The following is a 26,206-nucleotide window of genomic DNA, read 5'->3' on the forward strand; positions in this document are numbered from 1 at the left end:
ATTTACTCAACTTCAATCACCCCATCACTGAACTGTTCCCACAACTTATGGACTTACTTTCAAGGACACCTCATCTCATGTTCTTGCTATTTGTTCCTTGCATACTTATCTATCTATTATTTTTTCTCCCTTTTTGTATTTGTACATTTATTGCTTTTTGCACACTGGTAGTTCGTTGGGTGTGGTTTATCATTGATTCTACTGCGTTTCTTGTATTTACTGTGAATGCCTACAAGAAAATGAATCTCAGGGTTGTACATGGTGACATATATGTATTTTGATAATAAATTTACTTTTGAAATTTGCACTTGAGCACTTCTGAATTTTCTGCTTGCTAACTCTTGAAACATACATTCTTTCTTCTAACAGAACTTGATTATTCAGTGCAATCTTTCCTGGACCAACCAATTTCTAATCAATTCGGTTATTACTATTCTCTGTCTTTATTATTGATACAATATCACATTCTATCTGCTGATATGAAACTGCACCTTACCAATGTAATTTACCTATATATACTTCATATCCATCAGAAACAGCTCTATTCATTTTTTAAAATTCTACTTCTATTTGACTTGTGTCCTATTTGCTTTTCCTAGTTGTTGGTGCAGCTTTATTCTCCTCCCCTAGTATTCATCCAGGTGTCCGTGTCCATACCAATGCTCCTTAAACAAGCAAATGATAGTAATTTACTTCCCTTTAAGTTCTCTTACTGCACTTGTCTCAGCACTGAACTATCTCCGTGGCTGTAGTCTCACTTTCAGGGTCTCTGTGGTTCATGTTCTGTGTATATTTGTTCATTTTTTTTAGTTGTTTACACAATTTGTTCTTTTTTCACATATTGGATGTTTCAAGCTCTTTGCTCTTTTGTTTTTTTTTGTGGATTCTACTCTATGTCTTTGTTTTGTGTCTGCCTGCAGGGAGATGAAGCTCAAAGCTGTATATGATATGCATACATTGATAATAAATGTACTTTGAACTTTGAAAATTAACTTCCGCTCTGAAATGTCTTGCCTGCTTGTTGAATTCAGGAAAACAAAAATTCCTTTTCCAGAAAATGTGGGAAATTGTTCTCCATAAAGACATTTTAGAAGAAGTTTGATAAACATATGAAAGAAAAAGGAATAGGATATGGTGATGGGAGTGAATTGAAGAACTGTGAGAAAGAGATTGTGTAGAACATAAACACTAGCCTGGAGCAGCTAGGTTGAATGGCCTGCATTTACGCTATAAATTCCGTGAATGCATCCTATATTTCTGCTTAACACCTTTTAAAGTCTTCTCACAATCCATCTTCCCAACAATTTTCAGTCACATCCTTTAAATCTCCAACAATGTTCTTGTGCCCATTTGATCTCTATCTTCTTTTATTTCTCTTTCCTTAACGCCTTCTGAATATAACACCTTTGCTTGGCCATAAGCACATTTTAAGTTTACAAAAACAGTTGAACTCTATTTGCTGTACATTCTCACCTGTATGGTAGAATTTTCCGGAATATCCAAGATTGAAGGTAAAGTTCGAAACCTGGGTTCGTAATAGATTTTGCGTTTCAAGTAATGCCTATAAAAGATAAATTGCAACATGATTGTGGAGTTTAAGGTCTTTCTAATATGATATATTTGAACGTAATGCTAAAAGTGACTGTCACATTCATTTTATACTCTTGCCAATGGAGGAAAAAGCAGTGAATGGCAATTTATATTTTTAATTCCATCTAATAAAGATCACATGATACCACACATTTCATTTTTGAAGTACTCATTACAATAACGAGCTCCAAAAACTAAACAAAAAATAAACATACAGGTTTGTAACTTGGTTTGTACAGGGAATCTTAAACAAGATGAGGTTGCAGTTGATACATGCAGTAGGCCTGATCTCGATTTATGCATAGTATATAGTAAAAGATGAAAGCAAAGATGATTGTGAACTGTATTTCTACAGCATGAGATAAGTTTTCATTTCCAACTGATCATCATCTACTTTTCTAGTACCATTGGTGGTTAGCCATGCAAAATGGAACAATGACTTTGTAATATCAATTCACAATCTTATGTACTTTCTCACATTTGGAAAAATAATCTGTCTGCTTTTGGATAAATACATGCAAGAGGGATGGTGACTTGATATTACTGTATCTGCTTCTAACCTCTCTTACACTGTCATACTTTCAGAACTCTTTCGTGGGCTGCATTCATTGTTCCATGAAACTGTAAAGGCAATTTAGATATACGTGCACCTACATATATGCATCTCTTGTTCCCTTGCATTTCAGAATTTTGAAGTGACCACTCCCTTCCCAACTCCCTAGTACACTCTCCCACCACAGGCAAGCACTTCATTTCTCAATAACCTTTCTATTCATTCATAGGAGACAAATTATCTGTCTGTCTCCTCCTATCCCACCAACCAAGTTCCTAAACCATCTTTCCACATGAATCAGCAATTCAACCACATTTCTTCTCATCTATGCACTGCTTTTGGTGCTTATAAGAAGTCTCCTATACGTTGTAGAAAACAAACCAATACTGTCCATGACTTCTTTGAAGAGCATTTTATCTGTAGGAAGACCCTGAACATTCTGTTTTCTGCCCTTTTAATTTGCCATATTATTCCCATGCTTACCTCTTTGTTTGTAGTCTTCTGCAATAATGAGGCCTAATGTATGTTTGAGGAACCTCATCTCATTTTCTGCTTGGGCCTTAAAGACTCAATATCATTTTCCTATCTGTATAATAATAGGCCAATTTATCCAGCTGTGATATTGGCTCATTTTTTCACTTTCCAATAGCAGTCCTGAATTTTATAATTTTTACATTTCTTTGCCTCTGTTCTACCTCCTTAACAGCTCTTGTGAATCCATCAATCAGCTGACTTCATTTGCAGCATGTCCCAAGTTCAATCCTCCCCTCCCTCTGTGAGAGATATTCCCTCTCCTGCATCCTGCTTTCAGAGTTCTGAACATTGTTTTTTCACATACATTGCCTGGCCTGCGGAGTACTTTGCATTTTCTGTTTTTAATTTGAGAATTTAAATGGCTTAGTTTCATTGGGTATGTTCCAATCAATCTGAATCACTTTGGATCAGTGTCTATTGTTTCCTCCTTAGTCCCCGGTGGGAGATATATTCTATCAGCTTCTCAGAAGGAAGGAGAAAGCAAAAGAGGACTGGCCAGCTTTTGAAACGTTGTTACATGCACAGGATACTGCTGCGTACACCTGAAGGCTTTTAAAACATTTAATTAAGGAGTAGAGTGTGCCACAATCTGCCACTGCACATAGCTCAATTATACTACTGAAACAAACCTGGTAGACAGAAACAATCTCGCCTGACAATTCCATTTCCTTGCCATTGAAGTTAAGACCCAGCACTTTTACACACCACTCTTACATATTCCTTTGGGGTGAAACTCCTCTTTTCCTTCCCTTACTGCATCCTTTCACATCATCTTGACAAGTCCAGCTATGATTCAGGTCTCTGAAGGGTATACACTAACATTAAATCGGAGAGCTCGTGGCAGGCCATGCGTGCTTATTCTTAGATTATTAAGTGAGAGGGCATATGCACCCTAACGTATGCAACCACCACAGTGGTATGTAGGAGTAATCTTGCTTTGCCCTTGCACATTCCCAATCCTTTCACAATCTTGAAATATCTCAAAGGACTTTATAGTAAATTAGAAGCTTTTGAATTATAGTCACTAGAGAAGGAAAAGTAGCACCTAATTTCAACGTAAAGACTTCAACAAATAGGAATGAGATAACTTGCCTTTAGTTGCTCTTGCTGAATGTGCAAATTAACAAACATATTTTGTGCTTCTTTTACAAAGATTAGTTTGACTGATATTATGGAATGAATTTCTGCACAAATCAATTATAATTATGTTACTTACATATGAATATTAACCAAGGCTTCAAGAAGAAGGCAGCTACCTTTCACTGAATAAGATTCTGGGAATTGAGATTACAGAAACATTGCAGGGTGGAAACACACAATATGCATTACTCATAACCACTGATACTGAGATAAGGGGTTTAGGAGGCTGGTCGGGCAAGATAACACAATGACATGAAGATTTTACCATGCTTTTTGTTCTGTGTTTGGAGGACAATAAGAAGTGGTTACAGTTTCCCTTAAATTTAAAACGCCTCTGCTGTTTTATTTGCAAAAACCTACGCAGTGACCCCATTGCTCCAAGATGATTCCAAAGTTTTGAACATGTTGGCCAACGCAGTTGCTTTGAAACTGCCAGAGTATTTGGTTTGTATAAGCCGAGGCCCAATTCACGCTGCCAGAAAACTCTGCGGAGGACACCACACATTACAACTTAGTAGCGTTGTTCAGTAGTTCCACTGCAGTGAGAGTGGTGAGTCTGCCTGAACACCCACCTGACCACAAAAAATATTTTACGCTGAAAATTCAGCCATTACAGATTTTTGAACTATCAGAGTCTGAGCGCGCCAAGCAGTTGTTCTTCTTGCCCGGCCTGGGGGATGCTAGGCCTTCGGAGCTAATGGACTACATACAGTCTCTTCTGGGAAACCACTACCCTTGTTTTTTATATTAAATAACTCGTTATGCAGCAAATGCCCTTGCTAATGCACCCACGGACGACTATAGGAGCTTGCTAAAAGGGCCGATAGTCTACATTCAGCCAGGCAGAGGTTTTTCATCCCTCCTCCTTTCCCTGCCTCAGTAAGCCTTGTCAGCAAGGCCTACAACACACGTGTGCCAGTGACTGCGAAACAGACAACAGTGGGTCTGTGCTCTTACCATGCTCGCTTGGTACAAACACTGGGAAGTGCCGACCGCCTTCCAGCTTTGACAATGCCAGCACATCGGGACATCAGAGTGTCATGGTCTGGTCTGTGAAGTCAGCATTCCGATTCACGGTTCGGTCCATCGACCCTTGCTCCAGGTTTTCCTGTCTATCCTGTTTCTGTTCCTGTTCAGCTCTAATCGAGGCAGCTGATTCTCATTGAGGCTGGCTGAATAAATACCTCTAGAGAGCAGGGCGTGGCTGCTGGATTGTTCTTGTCCTTACTCATTGTATCCCTTCCCCTGCTTTCTGTTTCCTCGCCTGAAGCCTTGCCTTGTCTTGCCGGTTACTCTTGCCTCGCCTTGCATTGCCTGAAGCCTTGCCTCGCCTTGTCTTGCTGGTAACTCTTGCCTCATCTTGCCTGAAGTCTTGTCTTGGAACCACCCTGAACCTAGCTCCCTTCCTGTCCCTTGCCTCAGTCGGGTAAACCAGGACAGATTGCCGTTACCCTGTGGTGGGTTTTGTCCCTTCTTATCCCTTGCCTCCGTCGGGTAGCGGTTAGTTCTGTCCCTTCCTGTCCCTCGCCTCCGTCGGGTAAACCAGGCCAGATTGCTGCTACCCTGTGGTTAGTTCTGTCCCTTCCTGTCCCTCGCCTCCGTCGGGTGGTGATCCGCGCCCTGCCCAGGAGGAGCTTCAAGACCTCAAGCCTCAGGTCTCTGGTCTCAAGCCTCGCCTCAAGTCTGAAGACTCCAGCCTCGTCCTGCCTGCCAGCGGAGTCACGTCCTTGCCTAGTTCTGGGGTCCGAGCCAGAGGCAAGACCCAGGTTCTGGGTCCTTGTCCAGTCTCTGGCTCAGAGTTCAAGCCTTGGCTCCTAGCTCTCTTGTCCAATCCTGTTCCGGGTTCCCAGTTTTCGTGCCCATGTCCTAGCCCTCTCCCTGTATCCTAGTCCTGTCCCTAGTACTTCAGTATCTGTGTCTTGCACTTGGGTCCGTTCCCAGCCACCTCCTTATGACACAGAGGTCTTTGAAGACTGGGTTCCAGCTGCCGGGGCTGCTACTGTTCATTGCGGACACTCTTCCAGGCGACGCTTCTTGTGTGACATGGGTGCTCAAGTGAATGTGCTGCCAGGATTGCCTATCGATCAGAACAGTTCCAAAAGAGGACCTATAGTTGTTGATGGCTGAGTTGGTATATGGACAGCCACTATAAGTACCAAGTGATTTTATTTCTGACGCCACAGTAACGCTACACCACTTTATTCTCTAAAGTGTTCCACCCTCCTCGGTAAATTCAATTCCTTTGTACCGATTCCTACCTCCCGCTCCCGGACCTACGCTTCGCCTCGTTATTTTTCATGATACATACGAACATCCCCATAGGCTTCCTTGCGATGGCTCATTCCGCATTTCGGAACAGAGAGAAAAGACTTCTATCAAAGGAGGGGTAAAACTGAATGTATTTCGGTAGATCACCTTAAACCGTCCCACCAAAAGTTGGAGGATTCCGCTACCATACCCCTGGCATCATGTTATCACCAAGAGGGTGTCAGATGAGCCAGAGGCACCTACCCATGGAACATAGGACCTGAGCCAGGTGGCTTGGTCGAGCTCTGGCCAGGCTTACATCGCCGGTATTCGTGAGTTCTGGTGGGACCTGTGTAGGTAATGTACAGGGCGGAACATATGCATAATTCACAACTACTGACATTGAGTTGGGGTTTACTTTCAGAGGCTGGTCTGACGTGATGTTTTTACTGTGCTTTTGGTTCTGTGTTGGGAGGACAATAAAGGAGCTGTAACTGTTTCCCTTAAAATTAAAATGCCTCGGCTGTTTGTTTTGTGAAAACCTACAATACCCTCAGTTTAACACTGTTGGAAGACGTCACTCAAAATATAGTTGAGTTGGTTAACTTCATGTAAGTTTTGTAACCTGGGGAAAATACACACGCGGGACAACAAATATGTTTTCAGGTCTTTAATTCCTTTATCTGTTTTAAATCTTTTATTTCAGAAAGAGGGTATCAAAATAAAAACGACAAAACAAATTTTAAAAAACAGTTCCCACTATTACAAACTGTTTAACTTCAAACCACACCCTTGTTACATATGCAGTATGAAAATAACTAAAAACAAAATATACAAAACCAATACAGCAGTGGCAATTATTTGGCACACACATACCTAACTTCCAAACACATATAGGCTAGACATTGAAATGAGCTCTCCTCGCTCATGCGAGGAAGCTGATTAAGGAACTTCACACATCACACTATTCCAGTGTTGATCAACTTTACTCGCGAAAATCTTTCCTCACCAAACCTGAGTAAAGCACGCGAACGTCGTCCTTTCTAGAACATGGCAACTCTTCGTTCTACTCCACCCATGCATCACCGTTTTCTCTTAAAGGCACAGGCAGCTATTTCAGCATTACCAAGGTGAATATACAAATGCACTTTAACAATAAAAAATGATGTTCAACGGCCACCTGGTTACAGTAAGAATAGGATGATTTGGTAGATGAATGCATGGCTGAGGAACTGGTGCAGGGATTCAGATTTATGGATCATTGGGATATCTTCTAGAGAAGGTACGGCCTGTACTAAAGGGATGGGTTACACCTGAACCCAATATGGACCAATACCTTTGCAGGTAGTTTTGCTAGAGCTGTTCAGGGGGTGGGGTTTAAACTAATTTGGCAGGGAGCTGGGAATTGTTAGAGTGAGTTTTTGGGTAGATGATTCATTTACACTTAAAAAACTTTGGCCACCAGTCTTCTGTTCTTTGACAAAGTACTGTGGATTGAGTTCATAACAATGCATTTCCTAAAAGCTGTGAACCCAGTTCATTTGTAACAATGCTGTTCCTAAAAGCTGTGACTACCAGAATACTAGCCCAGACACTGCGGATGGAAGTGTGAAGTTTACAGGTAGTTTCAAAGACAGCCTTATTTATACTTTGTAAATATGGATTGCCCTTCATGTTAAGCATGTAAAATACCCAATAAACGTATTGTGGATTCAGTTTGGAACAATGAATTCCTGAATACTAACCCGAATGCGGCTGGTGCCAGTGGAACGGATTTAATCAAAAGGTGTGAAGTTTGTATGTAGCTTCAAAAGACAGCATTGTCTATACTTTGTAAATATGAATTTCCCTTTGTGTTTAGCAAATAAATATCGAGCCCCATCACAGGGCCAGCAAACCTTTCCACCAAAAGCGTCTCCATCTGTATGATGCCTGCTCAACCTTGTTTTGTCGAATAAAGAAGCTGTTTTGTATCTGCCAGTAACTCTCTGGTGATTTCATTCACGCCACAACAGGAATAAGAGTGACAGCGCAGAGGATGAAGTAGCTGGTTTACAAACAGAAGCAGTGGGTAGTGAGACTGCTAGCAAGGAGAGGCTGATGACAGGGCAAAATTGCAGTCAATGGGATGAGTTGCAATGTAAAAGGCAGACAAAATCGAAAAGGGTGAACACAGGACTGGAAGTGTTATATTTGAATGCAGGTAGTATATGGAATAAGGTAGACAAACTTGCAGCACAGTTATAGATTGGCATGTTTGATACTGTGGGCATCACTCAGTTGTGTAAGCTGAAAGAAGATTAAAGCTGGAAGCCTAGTGTCCAAGGATACACATTGTCTCAAAAGGACAGGCAGGTAGGGAGAGGTGGTAGCGTGGGTCTGTTGGTAAAAATGTTGGACAAGCCACACCAGGAGTGTGTGAAAAGAGCTACTTTTTAATCAAGGTGCAATCAAGACTTTGAAGGTAGTGTTTCACAGCAGATTTTCTGATCTGAAGTCATCCTGAAATTTGAGAAAGAGAAGCTAAAGTTAGAGGTAACAGTATTACAGTGGAGTAAAGGTAATTACAGAGGCATGAGAGAGGATTTAGCCAGAATTTATTGGAAAAGAACACTGGCAGGGATGACGGCAGAATAGTAATGGCTGGAATTTCTGGAAGCAATTCAGAAGGCACCAGGACATATACATCCCAAGGAGGAACAAGTATTCTAAAGGAAAGATGACACAACCATGACTAACAAGGGAAGTCAAAGCTGACATAAAAGCCAAAGAGAGGGCATATAATAGGGAAAAAAATAGTGCAAAGTTAGGGGATTGGGAAGCTTTTATCAACAGAAGGCAACTAAAAAAATCATTAAGACGGTAATGATGGAATACGAAATAAGCTAGCCAATAATATTAAAGAGGATACCAAATGTTTCTTCAGATACATGACTTGCAAAAGAGAGGCAAGAGTGGATATCAGACAGCTGGAAAGCAATGCTAGGGAGGTAGTAATGGGGGACAAGGAAATGGTGGATGAACTGAATAAGTATTTTGCATCAGGCTTCACTGTGGAAGACAGTAGCAGTATGGTGGAAGTTCCAGGTGTCAGGGGTCGTGAAGTGTGTGAAGTTACCATTGCCTGAGAAAAGATTCTTTGGAAACTGAAAGGTCTGAAGGTAGCTAAGTCACCTGGACCAGATGGTGTACCCCCCAGAGTTCAGCAAGAAGTGGTTGAAGAGACTGTGGAGGCATTAGTAAGGATCTTTCAAGAATCACTAGATTTTGGAACCTTTATAAAGCACTGATGAGACCATGTATATGACAATACTTGGAGTATTGTGAGTAATTTTGGAGGCCACTTATCTAAGAAACTATGTGCTATCATTGGAGAGGGTTCAAAGGAGGGTGACAAAAATGATATCGGGTTTGAAAGGCTTTCATATAAGGAGAATTTAATGGCTCTGGGACTTGAATCACTGGAATTTAGAAGAATGAGTGGTGACCTCATTGAAACCTATCAAATATTGAAAGGCCTCGATAGAGTAAATATGGCGAGGATTTTTTTGTACAGTGGGGGAGTCTAAGACCAGAGGACACAGCCTCAGAATAGAAGGGTGTTTTTAGAACGGAAATGAGGAGGAATTTGTTTAGCCAGAGAGTGGAGAATCTGTGGAATTCATTGTCACAGGCCCCTGTGGAGGCCAAGTCATTGGGTATACTTAAGACAGAGGTTGATAGATTCTTGATTTGTCAGGGCATGAAAGGATAAGGGAGGAAAGGAAGAGATTGGGGCTGAGAAGGAAAAAGGATCAACCATGATGAAATGGTGGAGCAGATTCGATGGGCCAAATAGCCCAATTCTGCTCCTTTATCTTATGGTCTTATTTCTATCTAAGAAAAAATTTCAAAATTAGAAATGATTTCTAAAACACAAAGAATTTCCAAAACAGTTACAATTCCATATGCTGAAAAGGCATTGCATTGAATTGCAGAAGTCGAAGGCAGAAGAATGGCTTCTAGCTCACCCTACCTTTCTGTCATTCTTCTTACCATTCCCTGACCATTCCTAACAAGCCTGACTGCTTTCTTAAATTCATTCTGTTTTTTTTTTGCCACTTGGGTGACATCACACACACATAGAACATAGAATAGTACAACACAGTACAGGACCTTCGGCCCACAATATTGTGCCGACCCTTAAACCCTGCCTCCCATATAACCCCCCACCTTAAATTCCTCAAAAAGGTTTTTTCAGATACCTTTTTCATACAGATGGTCACACAGCTTCTGGCAACATAAGTGCACTTTCAACGGTCACCTGGTTACATGAGATAGATACACATTTCTCTCATGAAAAGTATCAGTTCAAACAACTGAAACTGATCCACTGTACCAGCAAAGTGCCTACCTTTATATATAATTCAATTACAGTGGACTCCAGTTAACTGGGCAATCGGTCAATCAGGACAGCTACTTATTTGGGAAAAGGCCTAAAGAACAAAAACAGGATCTCCTCTGTTCATTTGGGACACTGCGCCACTCAATTGGGACAGGAGACTGTTGTCAAACAGTTTCCAACATGCACTTGCGTGGCTGTTAAACACAACAGCCTGCTTCAAGCAAACACTATTTAAATAGCATCAGTTGCATGTGTTTGTTTTCAAAAAGCAGTGATTTTTGTCACTGATAGTTGTTCAGAAATTAACAGTAAAGCGATTGGATTAGATTATGAGGACGCACAGTCCTCCTTTATTGTCATTCAGTAATGCATGCATTAAGAAATGATACAATGTTTTTCCAGAATGATATCATGGAAACACATGACAAACCCACTGAAAAACTGACAAAACCAACATAATTATAACATATAGTTACAACAGTGCAAAGCAATACTGTAATTTGATAAGAACAGACCATGGCACAGTAAAAGCCTCAAAGTCTCTCGAAAGTCCCTTCATCTCACTCAGACGGTGAACCTCCAGCGCTGCCAACTTGCTGATACAGCATACTGGAAGCATCCAACCACAGTCCGACTCCGAGTCGCTCCAAAAACTCTGAGCCTCCAACCACCTCTCTGACACCGAGCACCATCTCTGCCGAGTGCTTCGACCCCGGCAACAGGCAATAGGCAAAGCCGAGGATTTGGGGCCTTCGTCTCAATTCAGGATTCACAATTCAGAACTGTTTTGCTTACTCCAGTTTCAAACATTCAGGTTTGGAGATGAAAATGAAATAATTTCACTACTTCAGCAAGCTAGAAACTATGGAAAATTTGAAGGTATCAACAGTCATCCTGAATGTTACAATGAAAATGAAGATTTGGAGGATGCAATCAACAACAGCATTGTATGAAGGCAGTCTGTTATCTGCACAAGATGTCTGCGCTGATTTTGTTTATTTACAGTCAAAAGAATGCAACACAGATGAATTCCTCAGTCGATAAGTATTAGGAATTAATACACAGTTCTATAGTATTGCAGTAGTATTTGTAGTTTTCTAATTTGTTCTGTATTTCATTTAAGTAGACAATTTGTTACTCAGTTTCTCTTTTTTTTATACCTTTTAGACTATTTTCATGAAACTTCAGCTAATTGGGGTAACCGCTTAATTGGGCCAAAATGTGCTGATCCAGATGTGCCCCAATTAATCACAATCCACGGAATGCATTTGATATTCTGTGGTTTAATTGAACAGATGTAGACACTTACAGAAATGTTAATCTGCATTTGCTCTCTCTGCTACAACTGTGCAATTTTTGCATGCATCATTGGTGGAAGTACCCTAATCTTTCCTTTAAACAGCTACTTCTAAGAGGTTTGCATTTGATTTTAGTATGATAAGATATTGGACAATTTTCAAGATGCTCTTGGAGCAGTTTTCTCATGGCCCTCATTTTTTTAGGTCAACTATGAATGTTGCATTCCAACTGTTAAATTCAATAAGTGTGCAAACCAGCACAGTACAATATGGAGAGAACGCTGTTGCTCATGCAGGAGGCTCCCCCTCTCCACATAGCTAATGATTCCAAAGGAATGGCAGTTTGACACCAGCAGTATCACAAGAGTTGCCAGTCAGCACTGAACTCAATGTAGGTCTGCCTTAGGGACTCCAGCTCTGAATTTTTCCTCAGGGTTTACTCCTGATGCTTTCCCCATGAGTGGGTTTGGCCGCAAGGCAGTGGAGGTTTGAAATCAGAGTTTTCCATCTCCTAGGTGAGCTGCCACCCATGGCTAATGAACCCATCTGCCCGAAGCAACTGGTTGTAAGGTGCAGGTAACACACCTTTGCCCCTTCTGCCAGTAGGAATGCTTCCTCCAGGTGTAGTGGCTAAGCCACAGTGAAGGCCAGGAGCAGAACCTGGTTGTCAGAGGCTATTTGAGATGCATGCATGCCACTGGTAGCATCCAATAGGTAGTGGGAGTTTATTCCCACAACCCCACCCCCTGCTGTAACAACTGGAGGAACCCATTTGATATTGGTCAATGACTATCAATTTCAGAGTATAGTAAATAAGAATTTCTTTATAATTTCTGCACTTATTATGCAATATTTTACATTAATACAATATTATTAGGTAATAATGCAAATCCATATTATTATTATCATGTCGTAGACAGTTTGAAGTCCAAGACTGACCATTATCCTAAAACATATATAATGAAGTAAAGACAAGAAAACTTAAATGTGTACAACAATAATTGTTTTGATTCATGTTGCTGCCAGCCATGTCATAAACATGTAATTGGCCAGTTATCTTCAACATCAGATTCTATTTACGCTATGTCAAAACAGCCTGCGAAATCGTGAATGTGCCTCAAGAAAAGTGCTGACTAAATTATCAAATTCAAATCAAATGGGATAATGTGTCAAATCAGCTTTCATAAACGCTAGCTCCACACAGCTTGAGACCCATAAATTGACACCATTAAAAAGCATTACCATCTCCATTTGAGCAACACACATAAAAGTTGCTGGTGAACGCAACAGGCCAGGCAGCATCTGTAGGAAGAGGTGCAGTCAACGTTTCAGGCCGAGACCCTTCGTCAGGACTAACTGAAGGAAGAGTGAGTAAGGGATTTGAAAGTTGGAGGGGGAAGGGGAGATGCAAAATGATAGGAGAAGACAGGAGGGGGAGGGATAGAGCCAAGAGCTGGATAAGTGATAGGCAAAAGGCGATACGAGAGGATCATGGGACAGGAGGCCCAGGGAGATAGACAAGGGGGGGAAACTCAGAGGATGGGCAAGGGGTATAGTCAGAGGGACAGAGGGAGAAAAAGGAGAGTGAGAGAAAGAATGTGTGTATAAAAATAAATAACGGATGGGGTACGAGGGGGAGGTGGGGCATTAGCGGAAGTTAGAGAAGTCGATGTTCATGCCATCAGGTTGGAGGCTACCCAGACGGAATATAAGGTGTTGTTCCTCCAACCTGAGTGTGGCTTCATCTTTACAGTAGAGGAGGCCGTGAATAGACATGTCAGAATGGGAATGGGATGTGGAATTAAAATGTGTGGCCACTGGGAGATCCTGCTTTCTCTGGCAGACAGAGCGTAGGTGTTCAGCAAAGCAGTCTCCCAGTCTGTGTCGGGTCTCACCAATATATAGAAGGCCACATCGGGAGCACCGGACGCAGTATATCACCCCAGCCGACTCACAGGTGAAGTGTTGCCTCGCCTGGAAGGACTGTCTGGGGCCCTGAATAGTGGTAAGGGAGGAAGTGTAAGGGCATATGTAGCACTTGTTCCGCTTGCAAGGATAAGTGCCAGGAGGGAGATCAGTGGGGAGAGATGGGGGCACGAATGGACAAGGGAGTTGTTTAGGGAGCGATCCCTGCGGAAAGCAGAGAGAGTTGGGGAGGGAAAGATGTGCTTAGTGGTTGGATCCAGTTGGAGGTGGCGGAAGTTATGGAGAATAATATGTTGGACCCGGAGGCTGGTGGGGTGGTAGGTGAGGACCAGGGGAACCCTATTCCTAGTGGGGTGGCGGGAGGATGGAGTGAAAGCAGATGTGCATGAAATGGGGGAGATGCGTTTGAGAGCAGAGTTGATGGTGGAGGAAGGGAAGCCCCTTTCTTTGAAAAAGGAGGACATTTCCCTCATCCTGGAATGAAAAGCCTCATCCTGAGAGCAGATGCGGCGGAGACGGAGGAATTGCGAGAAGGGGATGGCATTTTTGCAAGAGACAGGGTGAGAAGAGGAATAGTCCAGATAGCTGTGAGAGTCTCCATTCTCCATCTCCATTCGCATGTGTTTACATAAAAGAAACATGTGCAAATATATTTTTGTTATCCGTAGAGCAAAACTCATAATACTTTGTATGTATGAGGACTAAGGAAACAGCATTTCAAAGTTGGAATTACTATGCAAATGGAATTCCACTGTAGCAAAATACAACTTAAAAACTGCTTAAAATCTATTCATAAAGACTTCATGTATCCAATTTTAGCGAGGTTGATATATTAGACCTTCTTTGGTCGAAATGATACAATAATCTTCTTGTCACTAAGAATCTTAAGTAAAGGGCCTAGGGTCAACATGTAAGATGGGAAATAATGGAATCTGGAAGTTAAGGCCTCCGTTAGTCTTGCAAAACCATGGATCTGCGCCTGGAAAGTCTTCACTCTCCAGGACGCAGGCCTGGGCAAGGTTGTATGGAAGACCAGCAGTTGCCCATACTGCAAATCTCCCCTTTCCACGCCACTGATGTTGTCCAAAGGAAGGGCGAGGGCCGATACAGCTCAGCACCAGTGTCGTCGCAGAGCACTGTGTGGTTAAGTGCCTTGCTCAAGGACACAACACGTTGCCTCGGCTGGGGCTTGAACTCACGACCTTCAGGTTGCTAGTCGAATGCCTTAACCACTTGGCCACTGGAAGTAGTGTTTCAATGATATCTGTTTTTGGGGTATGGAGCCATAGATTTGAAAAGTTTTGAGATTGGGGAAAAAGTTTGACTTAAGGACACAAGTTGCTCATTATGATGAAAGTAAGAGGAGAATTGCTTGTTATGTGGCACATTTGAAAACAAAGGAAATAAAGAATCAAATAGAGCCCTGGCCATTGTGGTATGTTTTAATAAAGAACAAGAACATGACACAGGAATCCAGGCTTTCTAGAAGCATATTGGCACAGAAGGAAATAATCAATGCACACAAATTATAGGTTTTGGTTTGAAGAATCACTGGCTTGCAACATACATCTTCATACTCAGCCAACAGGATCAAGAACATTACCTTTACCTATAACAGTATATAAACATCAGCTGGACATGTATCTTTCACAATGTAATAATGTTATGTTACTTTTATTCAGAGTTCCTTGTAGAATCGCCATTCCACTTATCAGCTAATTGTAAGTAAGCAAATTAAGGAACTTACCTAACAATGAACCTTCTGAGTCAATTTCGAGCACTGCGGTTGTTATTAGAAGGCTAATGCTTCCAATTCCACATTTTTGTGTGTCCCTGATTATTATAATATAGTTGTGCCCATTGGTTACATGCACTGCTAATCTCACAGACAAGTCACTTAATCAGCATGCTAGGATTTCTACCCACATCATCAGAAACATACTTGGTCACACTTTCCTCAAGAAGACAGTGTTTTGCTGCTAATTTACTAGTGTGTGAGGACTGATAAACAGATAAAATGACTTGTTTCTTTGAAACTCCTAGATGAATGACACCTTGGACTGGTTTATTTTGAATTTTGGGGAAGATGTAACCTTGCACTGACCGGATATTTGCTTCAGCATCTCTGTGTGTTCTGTTTGTAGCTATGATGCCTTACTGGTTACAGTAAAGTTTGAAGTTATGGTGATCGTGTCACCAATCATAAAGGAACAAGCCTGCTGTCCAGAATTGTTGCTTTTGATTCCTGCACACCCATCCTTACCTGGTTAGGTACTGATGGCATGCCTTGTGAGATCTACACAACCATGAGCAGCACGTGCACCACCAAATGTTGCCGAGACTTGAGAAAGTTACAGAGAAAGGTTGAATAGGTTAGGACTTTATTCCCTGGAGCCAGGAAGAATGAGGAGAGATTTGATAGAGGTATATAAAATTATGATAGGTATAGATAGAGTGAATGCAAGCAGGCTTTTTCCACTGAGGCAAGGGGAGAAAAAAAATAGAGGACATGGGTTAAGGGTGAGGGGGGAAAAGTTTAAAAGGGAACATTAGGGGGGACTTCTTCACACAGAGATTGGTGGGAGTATGGAATGAGCTGCCAGACGAGGTGGTAAATGCGGGTTCTTTTTTAACATTTAAAATAAATTGGACAGATACATGGATGGGAGGTGTATGGAGGGATATGGTCCGTGTGCAGGTCAGTGGGACTAGGCAGAAAATGGTTCGGCACAGCCAAGAAGGGCCAAAAGGCCTGTTTCTGTGCTGTAGTTTCTATGGTTTCAAATGTCCTTAAACCATGACACCCAGTTAACAATACACCGTAGATCACGATGAGGAGTCCCTGCCCCATAGTGTCCCGCACAGCTGACGATGCTCCATCGCCTTCTGTCAAAGCTGTCCTTGACTTTTGATAGTTTTGATCTCTGATATTCAGAGTCATTCATCAACTAAGAATAAATAGTTAATTTCAAATAAAAACAAATTAAAAACATATAGGCAGTGTGGAACAAAGAAAAACATTCAACTGGAGTAATATGTTACTCTTTTTAAAGTTGCCTCTTTGCCTCATAACCGAAATGCCTACAATCACCACTTAAATAAAGATAGACTTAAGATCTAAGACCTCAAGACATAGGAGCATAATGAGGCCATTCAGCCCATCAAGCCTGCTCCACCATTCCATCATGGCTGATCCTGGATCCCGTGACTTGGGCCCTGTACAAGCCCAAAGCCGAGCTCCAGCAGAGGACGCAACTTGAAGTGCAACAGAGCCCTAGGACAGATTTGGTCAGCTTCCTGATTCTGGCAGTAAATCTGAAACCACGCCACCTATGCTCACAGCCTAGATGTACATCTGTATGAATAGCTGTTGTAGGCATTTCCATTCAGAGTTGCTAGTCACAGCTAGGACCATTTGCCCTAATAGATTTTGTAATGCTTATTATACATATTCCTGCTCTTCCTTTAGTCATCGAACATTTCATGAATATTTAAATGTTGAGTCTCATTGTAATATAACTGGAATAATGGACAGCATGTCTGCAACAAAATAAAGCCAAAATGTAAAAAAACTAACATCTCTTTTCTACAAATCAATACAAAATTACAATAATTTGTGATAATTAAGTTTATACATGATCATTTTTAAATATTTTTCCAAAAGCCAATAGAAAAGGAAAGAAAATCCACTGGGGACTTCTAATTATATTCCAGTAATTTCTTAGAACTGAATTCCTATGGTACAGAACAGTGTTTCAGCTTTCTTGCTGAAAGTTCTGACTTAAGATTCTGTAAATGAGTCATAATGTTTATAATTTAAAATGCAAACTTTGTGGCTATCAGATCTGGAGATTAACGATTACCCCAACTGAACCGCCATGACACAATTGTGTAAAAACTGTCGCTGTCCTACTAGTCACTCCAAACATGTAAATACGGGACAAGCACTGATCAATTTTTTTGCAAAAATCAGATGCAATTATAATATATAGGCTGAGTTTTAATGACTTTGAAGCTTTGTGTAATGAAAGAAAACATCATGAAGTTGAGTGCAACAATCAGTGTATGACTTCCATCCATCCATTCCCTTCAAGGTCTTGAAAAGCTCAGCATGATGTAAATTGAACTCCAGTTGTGTGCCCTAATACCATGCTCAAAAAAATTGTTGGATGATCTTCAAGCTTTCCTGACCAGCTCTTAAAACATCAACCCCATGTCCCTTACTTTTATAATAAAGGAGTTTAACACTTCTTTTAGTACCTCTCAATAAATAGGTCCTGACATGCACCAATTTAGCTCCTTTCAGGCAATGTGACTGTCATCTTAAGGGACATCAAATGTGTGAACTTGAAGTAAGTAGTATCTGGAGGAGTAGGGCTCCTTTATACTGCAGCTGCATGGTATCAGTCTTCATTAGCATCTTCCGACGGCACAGCCGGGCAGCATCTAATTTGGTAATGCAGTAATGAAACTACTTCCAGAAAACCAGGGTTTCAAGATTATTTAGGTGCTTGTGGTACAAAGCAGTAGATTAAGAGTTAATTTCCTAAACTCATTTGCATTTGGGGAAGTCGTTTTTGAGGTAAGCATATTGAAAACTCAGAAAATTAGCATTCAATGAGTGAGCAACACCCCAACAAAAGAAAATCTGCAGAAGCTGTAAATCCAAGCAACATACACAAAATGCTGAAGGATCTCAGCAAGCCAGACAGCCTCTATGGAAAAAAGTACAGTTGATGTTTCAGGCCGAGACCCTTCATCAGCACCATATATATGATATCCTGAAAAAAACTCCCTAAGCAATTTTTTTTCAGGCATAACAAAGTCAAGAGGCTCCAAAAATAAAAAGGAACAGTTACGGAGGAACAGGGTGGTGAATCTATGGAATTTGTTGCCACGGGAGGCAGTAGAGGCCAAGTCATTGGGTGTATTTAAGGCAGAGATTGATAGGTATCTGAGTAGCCAGAGCATCAAAGGTTATGGTGAGAAGGCAGGGGAGTGGGACTAAATAGGAGAATGGATCAGCTCATGATAAAATGGCAGAGCAGACTCGATGGGCCAAATGGCCTACTTCCGCTTCTTTGTCTTATGGTCTTATAGTCTAAATTAGAGGTAAAGTACAGTTGTTGAAATCCTTTGTCACTGTATTGGAGGTTGCTGAATTTTAAAGAATTGGAAAGGTTGCTCAACATATGAAAGTAACCCAATATCCCTGGATAGTTCTACACTTCATCACACCACGTGTTGATCCCTAATTTGGCAAATATTAAGTTTCTTCCTTTACCTCCAAGAAAAGAGGGTCAGTTGTCCTGCTTTTCAACAGAAATACATCCGGTTTCCTACTATGAATATGGTGGGAGATTTAAAACAGCACTGGAAAAATGGGATAAATTGCTGAAGATGACAGTACCATATACCTGGGGGTTTAGCCATGGAAATGTATAACCAGCTTTTATTGTATATCCTACTTATAAAATATCAAGTCAACCATTATTACAATAAACTATTGAGGAAAATTTGTGAAATGGCATCATCTTAGCATGCAGAAATCCACCACTATGGGCGAAATGTTACAACTATTACTATCCGATCTTCCTGCAAGATGGCAGTGTGTTTGGATGCAGCGACCATTCAGTGGCCAACCAAAAGTCTTTTCTTCTTTGTTAAATATGTCTTTTATGATGGCAGGTTTGTATCATACATCCAAGAACTTTGTGTACAGCAGGTCTACTGCATCAATGACCTGCTCACTGATTAGAGTGGCTGACTGGTGTGTTGGAAGAGGATCCAGCTGGTATATTGGTGGAGGAACTGGCCGTCAGATCGGAGAAGGATCAGGCTGGTGCATCAGTGGGTGAGCCAGCCAGCAGGTCAGAGAAGGAGCTGGCTAGGGTGTTGAAGGAACTGGCTAGGGTGTTGAAGGAACTGGCCAGGAGGTTGGAGGAGCTGGACTGGGTTTGGAGGAACTGGCCTGGGTGCAGAACGCGTTGCTGCCTGCCACTTGAAGGCATTGGAGTTGGTGCGTGAAGGCGGCATGCAGGGTAACTGTGGGTGATAGTCTTGGACATTTTTCCTATGTGATTGCAAGACCCTGTCGGACATTGGTAATGTAAGATGCTGCAGGCCTGTTTTCCTTGTTTGGTGGTGAGACAGGTGGCGGGGGAGCTGCGTAGCCTTGGTTGTTGCGAGGATTAGGCTTCAAGCTGCGGGATTGCTTGCTGCTGCAGTCCAGGTGAGGAGATGGAGGTGTTGTAGCATTGGGGGTTTGCCTCTCCTGTCAGTGCTGCCCTCCATTGTTCGATTGGCAGAACGACAGGCTGGATTGCAGGAAACTTTACAGTCAATTTGCAGAACATGTCGCTCAGGGTTGTGGACTATATACATGTCTTTTATTTGCGTAACAATTTTTTTGCTTGCTATTTTAAATGTGCATAATTTGCACCTTGGCCCCAAAAAAAAGCAGTTTCATTTGGTTGTATCCATGTATGGTTGAATGATAATTAAACTTTATTTGATTTGATTTTAGTGATGCTTAAATATTGAATAAAGACAAGATGTAATAGAAAAAAGTGCCAAAGATTCCTGATGATGTTGTAGGATACCATGTTGGCTTGTCTGCTGTGGGTCACTGTGCAGACCGGGAAACAGGCAAAGGATGCCACAGTTTGACATTTTGTTTTAGCTAGAAGGTTGTCAAAGAACAAATTCATCTGTAATTGTGCACAAGCGACTTAGTGTTCAGGCAGCAATTACAGAACAGGCAAAATAACAAGTAGGTATCATCAAATTATAATCAACGCAGCAAGATGCTGCCCTTTAACATTCATTACAGGGAATTAAGTAGAGTGTACTGCATAGAAACATGTCGTAAAACAGGAGGTAGTTCTGAGCATCTTAATTCTTCACTAGAATTATTATACCTGTAATGTGGCTTTCTTTTCCTTGCATTTTTGTTCATATCACTTGTTGGAGGCTTCACCATTCAATCTTGGAAAATGCTGCAAATAGTTTGCAAATCCATGCTTGGTGCACCCATGCTAAATAGACTCAGTGCACATAAGATGATTTTACCAGCAATTCTCTTGTTGAAGGGAAACACTCTCAATATTTCCTCACTAGAATTTATATAAGTGCCACCAGACAAGCAGATTTGCTTTTAAAGGGATGCTCTCCATTGTAGCACAATGCTATTTTGGAAGGGGTATGACTGGGTGGGTGCTCAAAAGAACGGAGGTTACAGATCAGTCATTATCTTACTGAGTCACAGAGCAGGCACAAAGGTGGATGGACTCTCCTTGTTTCTATCTCTTTTGTTTTTATTGTTGGGTTTCCTGCTTCGTGACTGTTTCTAAGAGGATTGGTCTGATTTTTCAGTATCACTCTAAATTATTGGGAAAAAAGCCATTTAAGCTAATGTGGGCATTTTATTCAATAAAAAAAAACAACAGGACCATTAGTCCAAGACTCATTCCTGAATGTCTGACTGTAGAATTAGCTCCTCCTGATTGCCCAAGTATCACAAAGCAGGCTAAGTTGTGATAATCTCCTTGAACCATTTGGTCACTGGTCATGAGAATCCAACCAACACTATTTACTTCTGCATGGCTCACATATCTCACCTACGTTGGTCATGAAGGAGTTAATATATGAAATAGGATTGGGCCAAGGATAATGGAACAAACTAACTGGCCTGTTGTTGCCATATTATGGAAAGAATGGAGGCTGCCATTTTCTGAGAGTGTTCTTGTAACCATTTCTTATGGATTGGTTCTTGGTCAAAGAAGGCTGGATCGAAGCAACTAAAACTGAACAATGAGGCCCCTTCTGATGACCTCCAAAACCAGAGATAATGTTCTTTTTGAAGGTGTGAAATACAGATTTATCAAAGGGCAGTCTGTGTCTGTGAACTGAAGTAACATGAGCCCAGTGTTTGGCTGAGCTCATTGCAAGTACTTTGAAGGTGCCTGGCTTCGGTAGAAATAAAAAAAGTGATCAGAAGCAAGTGAGTGACTGATGCCCTTATTTACAAAAAGAACAATGAGGTCATGCTGCTGTAGCTTGGGTTGGTGCCAAGGAAAGGTTTACAGAGGCTCTGCAGATAAGCTAGACCCTATGGAACTGAGACATAATGGTGAAGAACTGATAAGAAAAGTGTAAGGATTTTTGATGTAAATTAGTCAGAACTCCAGAGGCTAACTTTCATGAGGAAGACCCCCCCCCCCCCACCGCCCCTCCAACACCATGTCTGGGTCAAAGGAGAAGAAGGATCAATCATTATTTTGTTCTCTATTTTGGTGTTACAAGTTAGTTGGCCAGAAGTTGACATAATTGCGAGTATTGGTGCAAAATATAACAATAGCACTCAGGATCTTAACCAGATGAAAGTTCATCACCATGACCAGAATTGAGGTAGGAGGGGTAACTCCAAACAGGCTGAAACACCCCCTCTACCCAACACCTTGTTAGCAAATGTGCAGTCACTGGAAAGCAAAACTGAGGACCTGAGGGCAAGATTTGAGGGAAACGAGAGATTGTTCTGTTCACAAACAAGAGTGAAACAATTGTTCTGTTCTGTGTTTGAACGAGATGTGGCTTAATCCCAGTGCACCAATTATGGAGATCAAACCAGAAGCCTTCTTGATTCACAGAATAGGCTGAACTATTGATTCAGAAAAGGCAAAAGGTGGGGGTCTGTGTTTCATGATAAATTCTCGGTTGTGCTCCAATGTGGCTGATTTGTCAAACTCATGTTCCCCCGAACATGAACACCTAATGGTCAAATGCTATCCGTTCCATTTAACTAGGGTGTTCTCCTCCACAATCCTGACCACAGATTACACACCACCTGCAGCTTGAGATACTTCATGGCACCCGCCTTCAAACTAGAAACAGTTTGAAGCTGGAAACTAATACTGGAGACGAAAATAATGGGGACAAAGAAATGACAGACAAACTTAGTAGGTATTTTTCATCAGTTTTCACTGTGGAAGACAAGTATACCAGAAATGTTAAAGTATCAGTGGTAGAAGTGAGAGTAGCTGTTATTACTAAGGAGAAGATGCTTGGGCAGCTGAAAGGTCTGAAGATAAGTCACCCACATAAAATGGACTACACTCTAGGGTTCTGAAAGAGGTAGCTAAAATGACTGTGGAGCATTAGCAACTTCCTTCAAGAATCATTGGACTCTGGGATAGTTCCAGAGGACTAGAAAATTGCAAATGTTACTCCACTCTTTAGAAAGGGAGGGAGACAGAAGAAAGGAAATGATAGGCCAGTTAGCTTGACTTCATGGTTGGGAAGACATTGTAGTTCATTATTACGGATGAGGTTTCGGTATACTTTCATGTGCACGATAAAACAGGCCAAAGTCAGCATGGTATCCTTTAAGGGGAAATCTTGTGTGACATATCTGTTGGAATTCTTTGAGGAAATAACTGGTAGGATAGACAAAGGAGAGTCAGTGGATGCTGTTGACTTCGATTTTCAAAAGGCCTTTCACAAGGTGCCACACGTGAGTCTGCTTAACAAGATAAGACCGCATAGTATTAGAGGAAAGATACTAGCATGAATAGAAGTTTGGTTGACTGGCAAGAGGCAAAGAACTGTAATAAAGGGGGCCTATTCTCATTGGTGTTCCACAGGGTTTGGCATTGGGGCTGCTTCTTTTCATGTAACAAATCAGCAATTTGGATAACAGAATTGATGGCTTTGTGGTTAGGTTTGCAGATAATCCAAAGATAGGTGGAGGAGTAGGTAGTGTTGAGGAAGCAGGAAGTCTGCAGAAGGACTTAGACTGGGAGAATGGGCAAAGAAGTGGCAGATGGAATACTGTGTAGGGAATTGTATGGGCATGGATTTTGGTAGAAAGAATAAAAGTGTAGACTGTTTTCACATGAAGAATACTTCTTGAAACAAATTGCTCACTAATTGGGTCCAAAGGCATACTTATACTCATAAGAGATTCCCAATAAGGTGGATCAAGAGATTTATTTAAAGTAATTGTTTGAGTTAATACTGGCTGTAAACATAATGGGCAATGATTGATGCAGTTGAAGGTTGAACCTCTGCGATGAACACAGTTTTCAAACCAGTCAGTGGAGCACTGATTTGTACAAAGCCCTCTGGGAAACTGGTACCCACCAAGCTGCATTCCCATTACTGGCAACTCTTTGAAAAACTACAGATAGCTTGTTTGTTTAAATAATTCATTACGAGTTATATTTTAAAGTACGCGAATGGCACACATCATCCTAAGACCATAACACCGTAAGACACAGGAGCAGTATTAGGCCATTTGGTCCATCAAGTCTGCTCTGCCAATCCATCATGGCTGATCCTTTTGTTCCCTCCTCCGCCCCACTCCCTGTAACCTTTGATGCCGTGTCCAATCCAGAACCTATCAGGCTCTGTCTTAAATACAGCCAATGATCTGGTGTCCACAGCTGCCTGTGGTAACAAATTCCACAAATTCACCACAATTTGGCTAAAGAAATTTCTGCGCTTCTCTGTTTTAGATGGACACCCCTCTATCCTGAGGCTGAAACCTCTTGTCCTAGATTCCCCCACCATGGGAAACATTCTTTCCCATCTACTCTGTCTAGATCTTTCATCATTTGAAAGGTGTCAATGTGATCCCCCCTCATCCTTCTAAATTCAGCTATCAAATGTTCCTCGTATGATAACCCTTTCACTTCTGGAATCATCATTGTGAACCTCCTCTGAATCCTTTTCTGAGATGAGGAGTCCAAAACTGTTCACAATACCCAAGGTAAGGCCTCACCACTGTCTTATAAAGACTCAGCATCATATCCCTGCTTTTGTATTCAAGACCTCTTGAAGTGAATGCTAACATTGGTGGCACTGGGGAGGTAACATACCATCCAGGTGTCTTATTCATGTCCACTGACACTTCTGTCTGTTCCCTCACTATTGAGTCCCCTATCACTACCACTCCCCTATTCTCCCTCTTTCCCTTCTGCACCACGGACCTATGCTCCGTGCCAGTAACAGGTCTCCATGGCATTCCCTTGGGAGGTCATTCCAAAACGGTGTATTTATTATTGAGAGGAATGGCCACAGGGGTGCTCTGCGCTAACTCCCTCTTCACATTTCCATTTCTTTTGACAGTCACCCAGCTACTCGCCTCCTGCAATTTCGGGGTGACTACCTCCCTGTAACTCTGATCAATTATCTCCTCACTCTCCCGTACAAGCTGAAGGTCATCCAGCTGCTGCTCCAAATCCCTAACATGAACTTCAAGGAGTTGCAACCAGATGCACCTCACACAGATGTGGTTCCTTGGGAGGCTCTGGGTCTCCCAGGACTCCAATATCCAGCATGAAGAACACACAACAGCCATTTCCTGCACTAGGTACAGTAAGAGGAAAAAAAATGGAACCTTAACAGAAGATTACCCAGTGCCAACGTCACTTTCGAGCTGAAGCCTCCTTTAAGCCAAAGCCTGACACTCCTACTCTCACCACTGGTCTACTCCCATCATGCATGTGCACCTCATTTAAAGTAAAAATGAAGTTAGACATGTTATTCCTGACTCTGTTTTTATTTTGATTAGCTTCCTATTTTGGAGTTACAAGCTCAGATAAGTGTGAGGTGGTTCATTTTGGTAGGTCAAATACAATGGCAGAATATAGTATCAATGGTAAGACTCTTGGCAGTGTGGAGGATCAGAAGATCTTGGGGTCTGAGTCCATAGGACACTCAAAGCAGCTGCCTGGGTTGACTCTGTGGTTAAGAAAGCATACAGTGCATTGGCCTTCATCAATCGTGAGATTGAGTTTAAGAGCCGAGAGGTAATGTTGTAGCTACATAAGACCCTGGCCAGACCTCACTTGGAGTACCGTGCTCAATTCTGGTCATCTCACTTGAGGAAGGACGTGGAAACCATAGAAAGGGTGCAGAGGAGATTTACAAGGATGTTGCTTGGGTTGGGGAGCATGCCTTATGAGAATAGGTTGAGTGAACTCGGCCTTTTCTCCTTGGAGCGACGAAGGATGAGAGGTGACATGATAGAGGTGTCCAAGATGATGAGAGGCATTGATCATGTGGATAGTCAGAGGCTTTTTCCCGGGGCTGAAATGGCTAGCACGAGAGGGCACAGTTTTAAGGTGCTTGGAAGTAGATACAAAGGAGATGTCAAGGGTAAGTTTTTTTACGCAGAGCGTGGTGAGTGCATGGAATGGGCTGCTGGTGACGGTGGTGGAGACAGATACGATAGGGTCTTTTAACAGACTCCTGGCTAGGTACATGGAACTTAGAAAAATAGAGGGCTATGGCTAACCCTAGATAACTTCTAAGGTAAGGATATGTTCGGCACAGCTTTGTTGGCCGAAGGGCCTGTGTTGTGCTGTAGGATTTCTATGTTTCTAAAACGTAAGGAATATCTGGTCAAATCTTTGCTGATACTGAAACCGTAATGCATCCTGAACACCACACCAAAGTCCCAACAGAAACTGTGGTGGGTTGCACCACATGAAGAGGAAGACTAAACAGTGGTTTTTATAAAGTTTGAATTTC

General features: G+C 41.8%; 1 protein-coding gene across 9 annotated transcripts in view; it reads right to left on the reverse strand.

Moving 5' to 3' along the window:
- ndst3 (N-deacetylase/N-sulfotransferase (heparan glucosaminyl) 3) overlaps window positions 1–26,206 on the reverse strand; it is a 1,028,434-nt gene that overhangs the window by 117,846 nt on the left and 884,382 nt on the right. For all 9 annotated transcript variants that reach the window (XM_063043575.1, XM_063043576.1, XM_063043578.1 and 6 more), the window contains one exon: window positions 1,474–1,561. In XM_063043575.1, coding sequence (XP_062899645.1) covers window positions 1,474–1,561 — 88 coding nt within the window. The remainder of the gene's footprint in view (window positions 1–1,473; window positions 1,562–26,206) is intronic.

This window comes from Mobula hypostoma, chromosome 3 (genome assembly GCF_963921235.1).
Source record: "Mobula hypostoma chromosome 3, sMobHyp1.1, whole genome shotgun sequence".
Classification (NCBI taxonomy): domain Eukaryota; kingdom Metazoa; phylum Chordata; class Chondrichthyes; order Myliobatiformes; family Myliobatidae; genus Mobula; species Mobula hypostoma.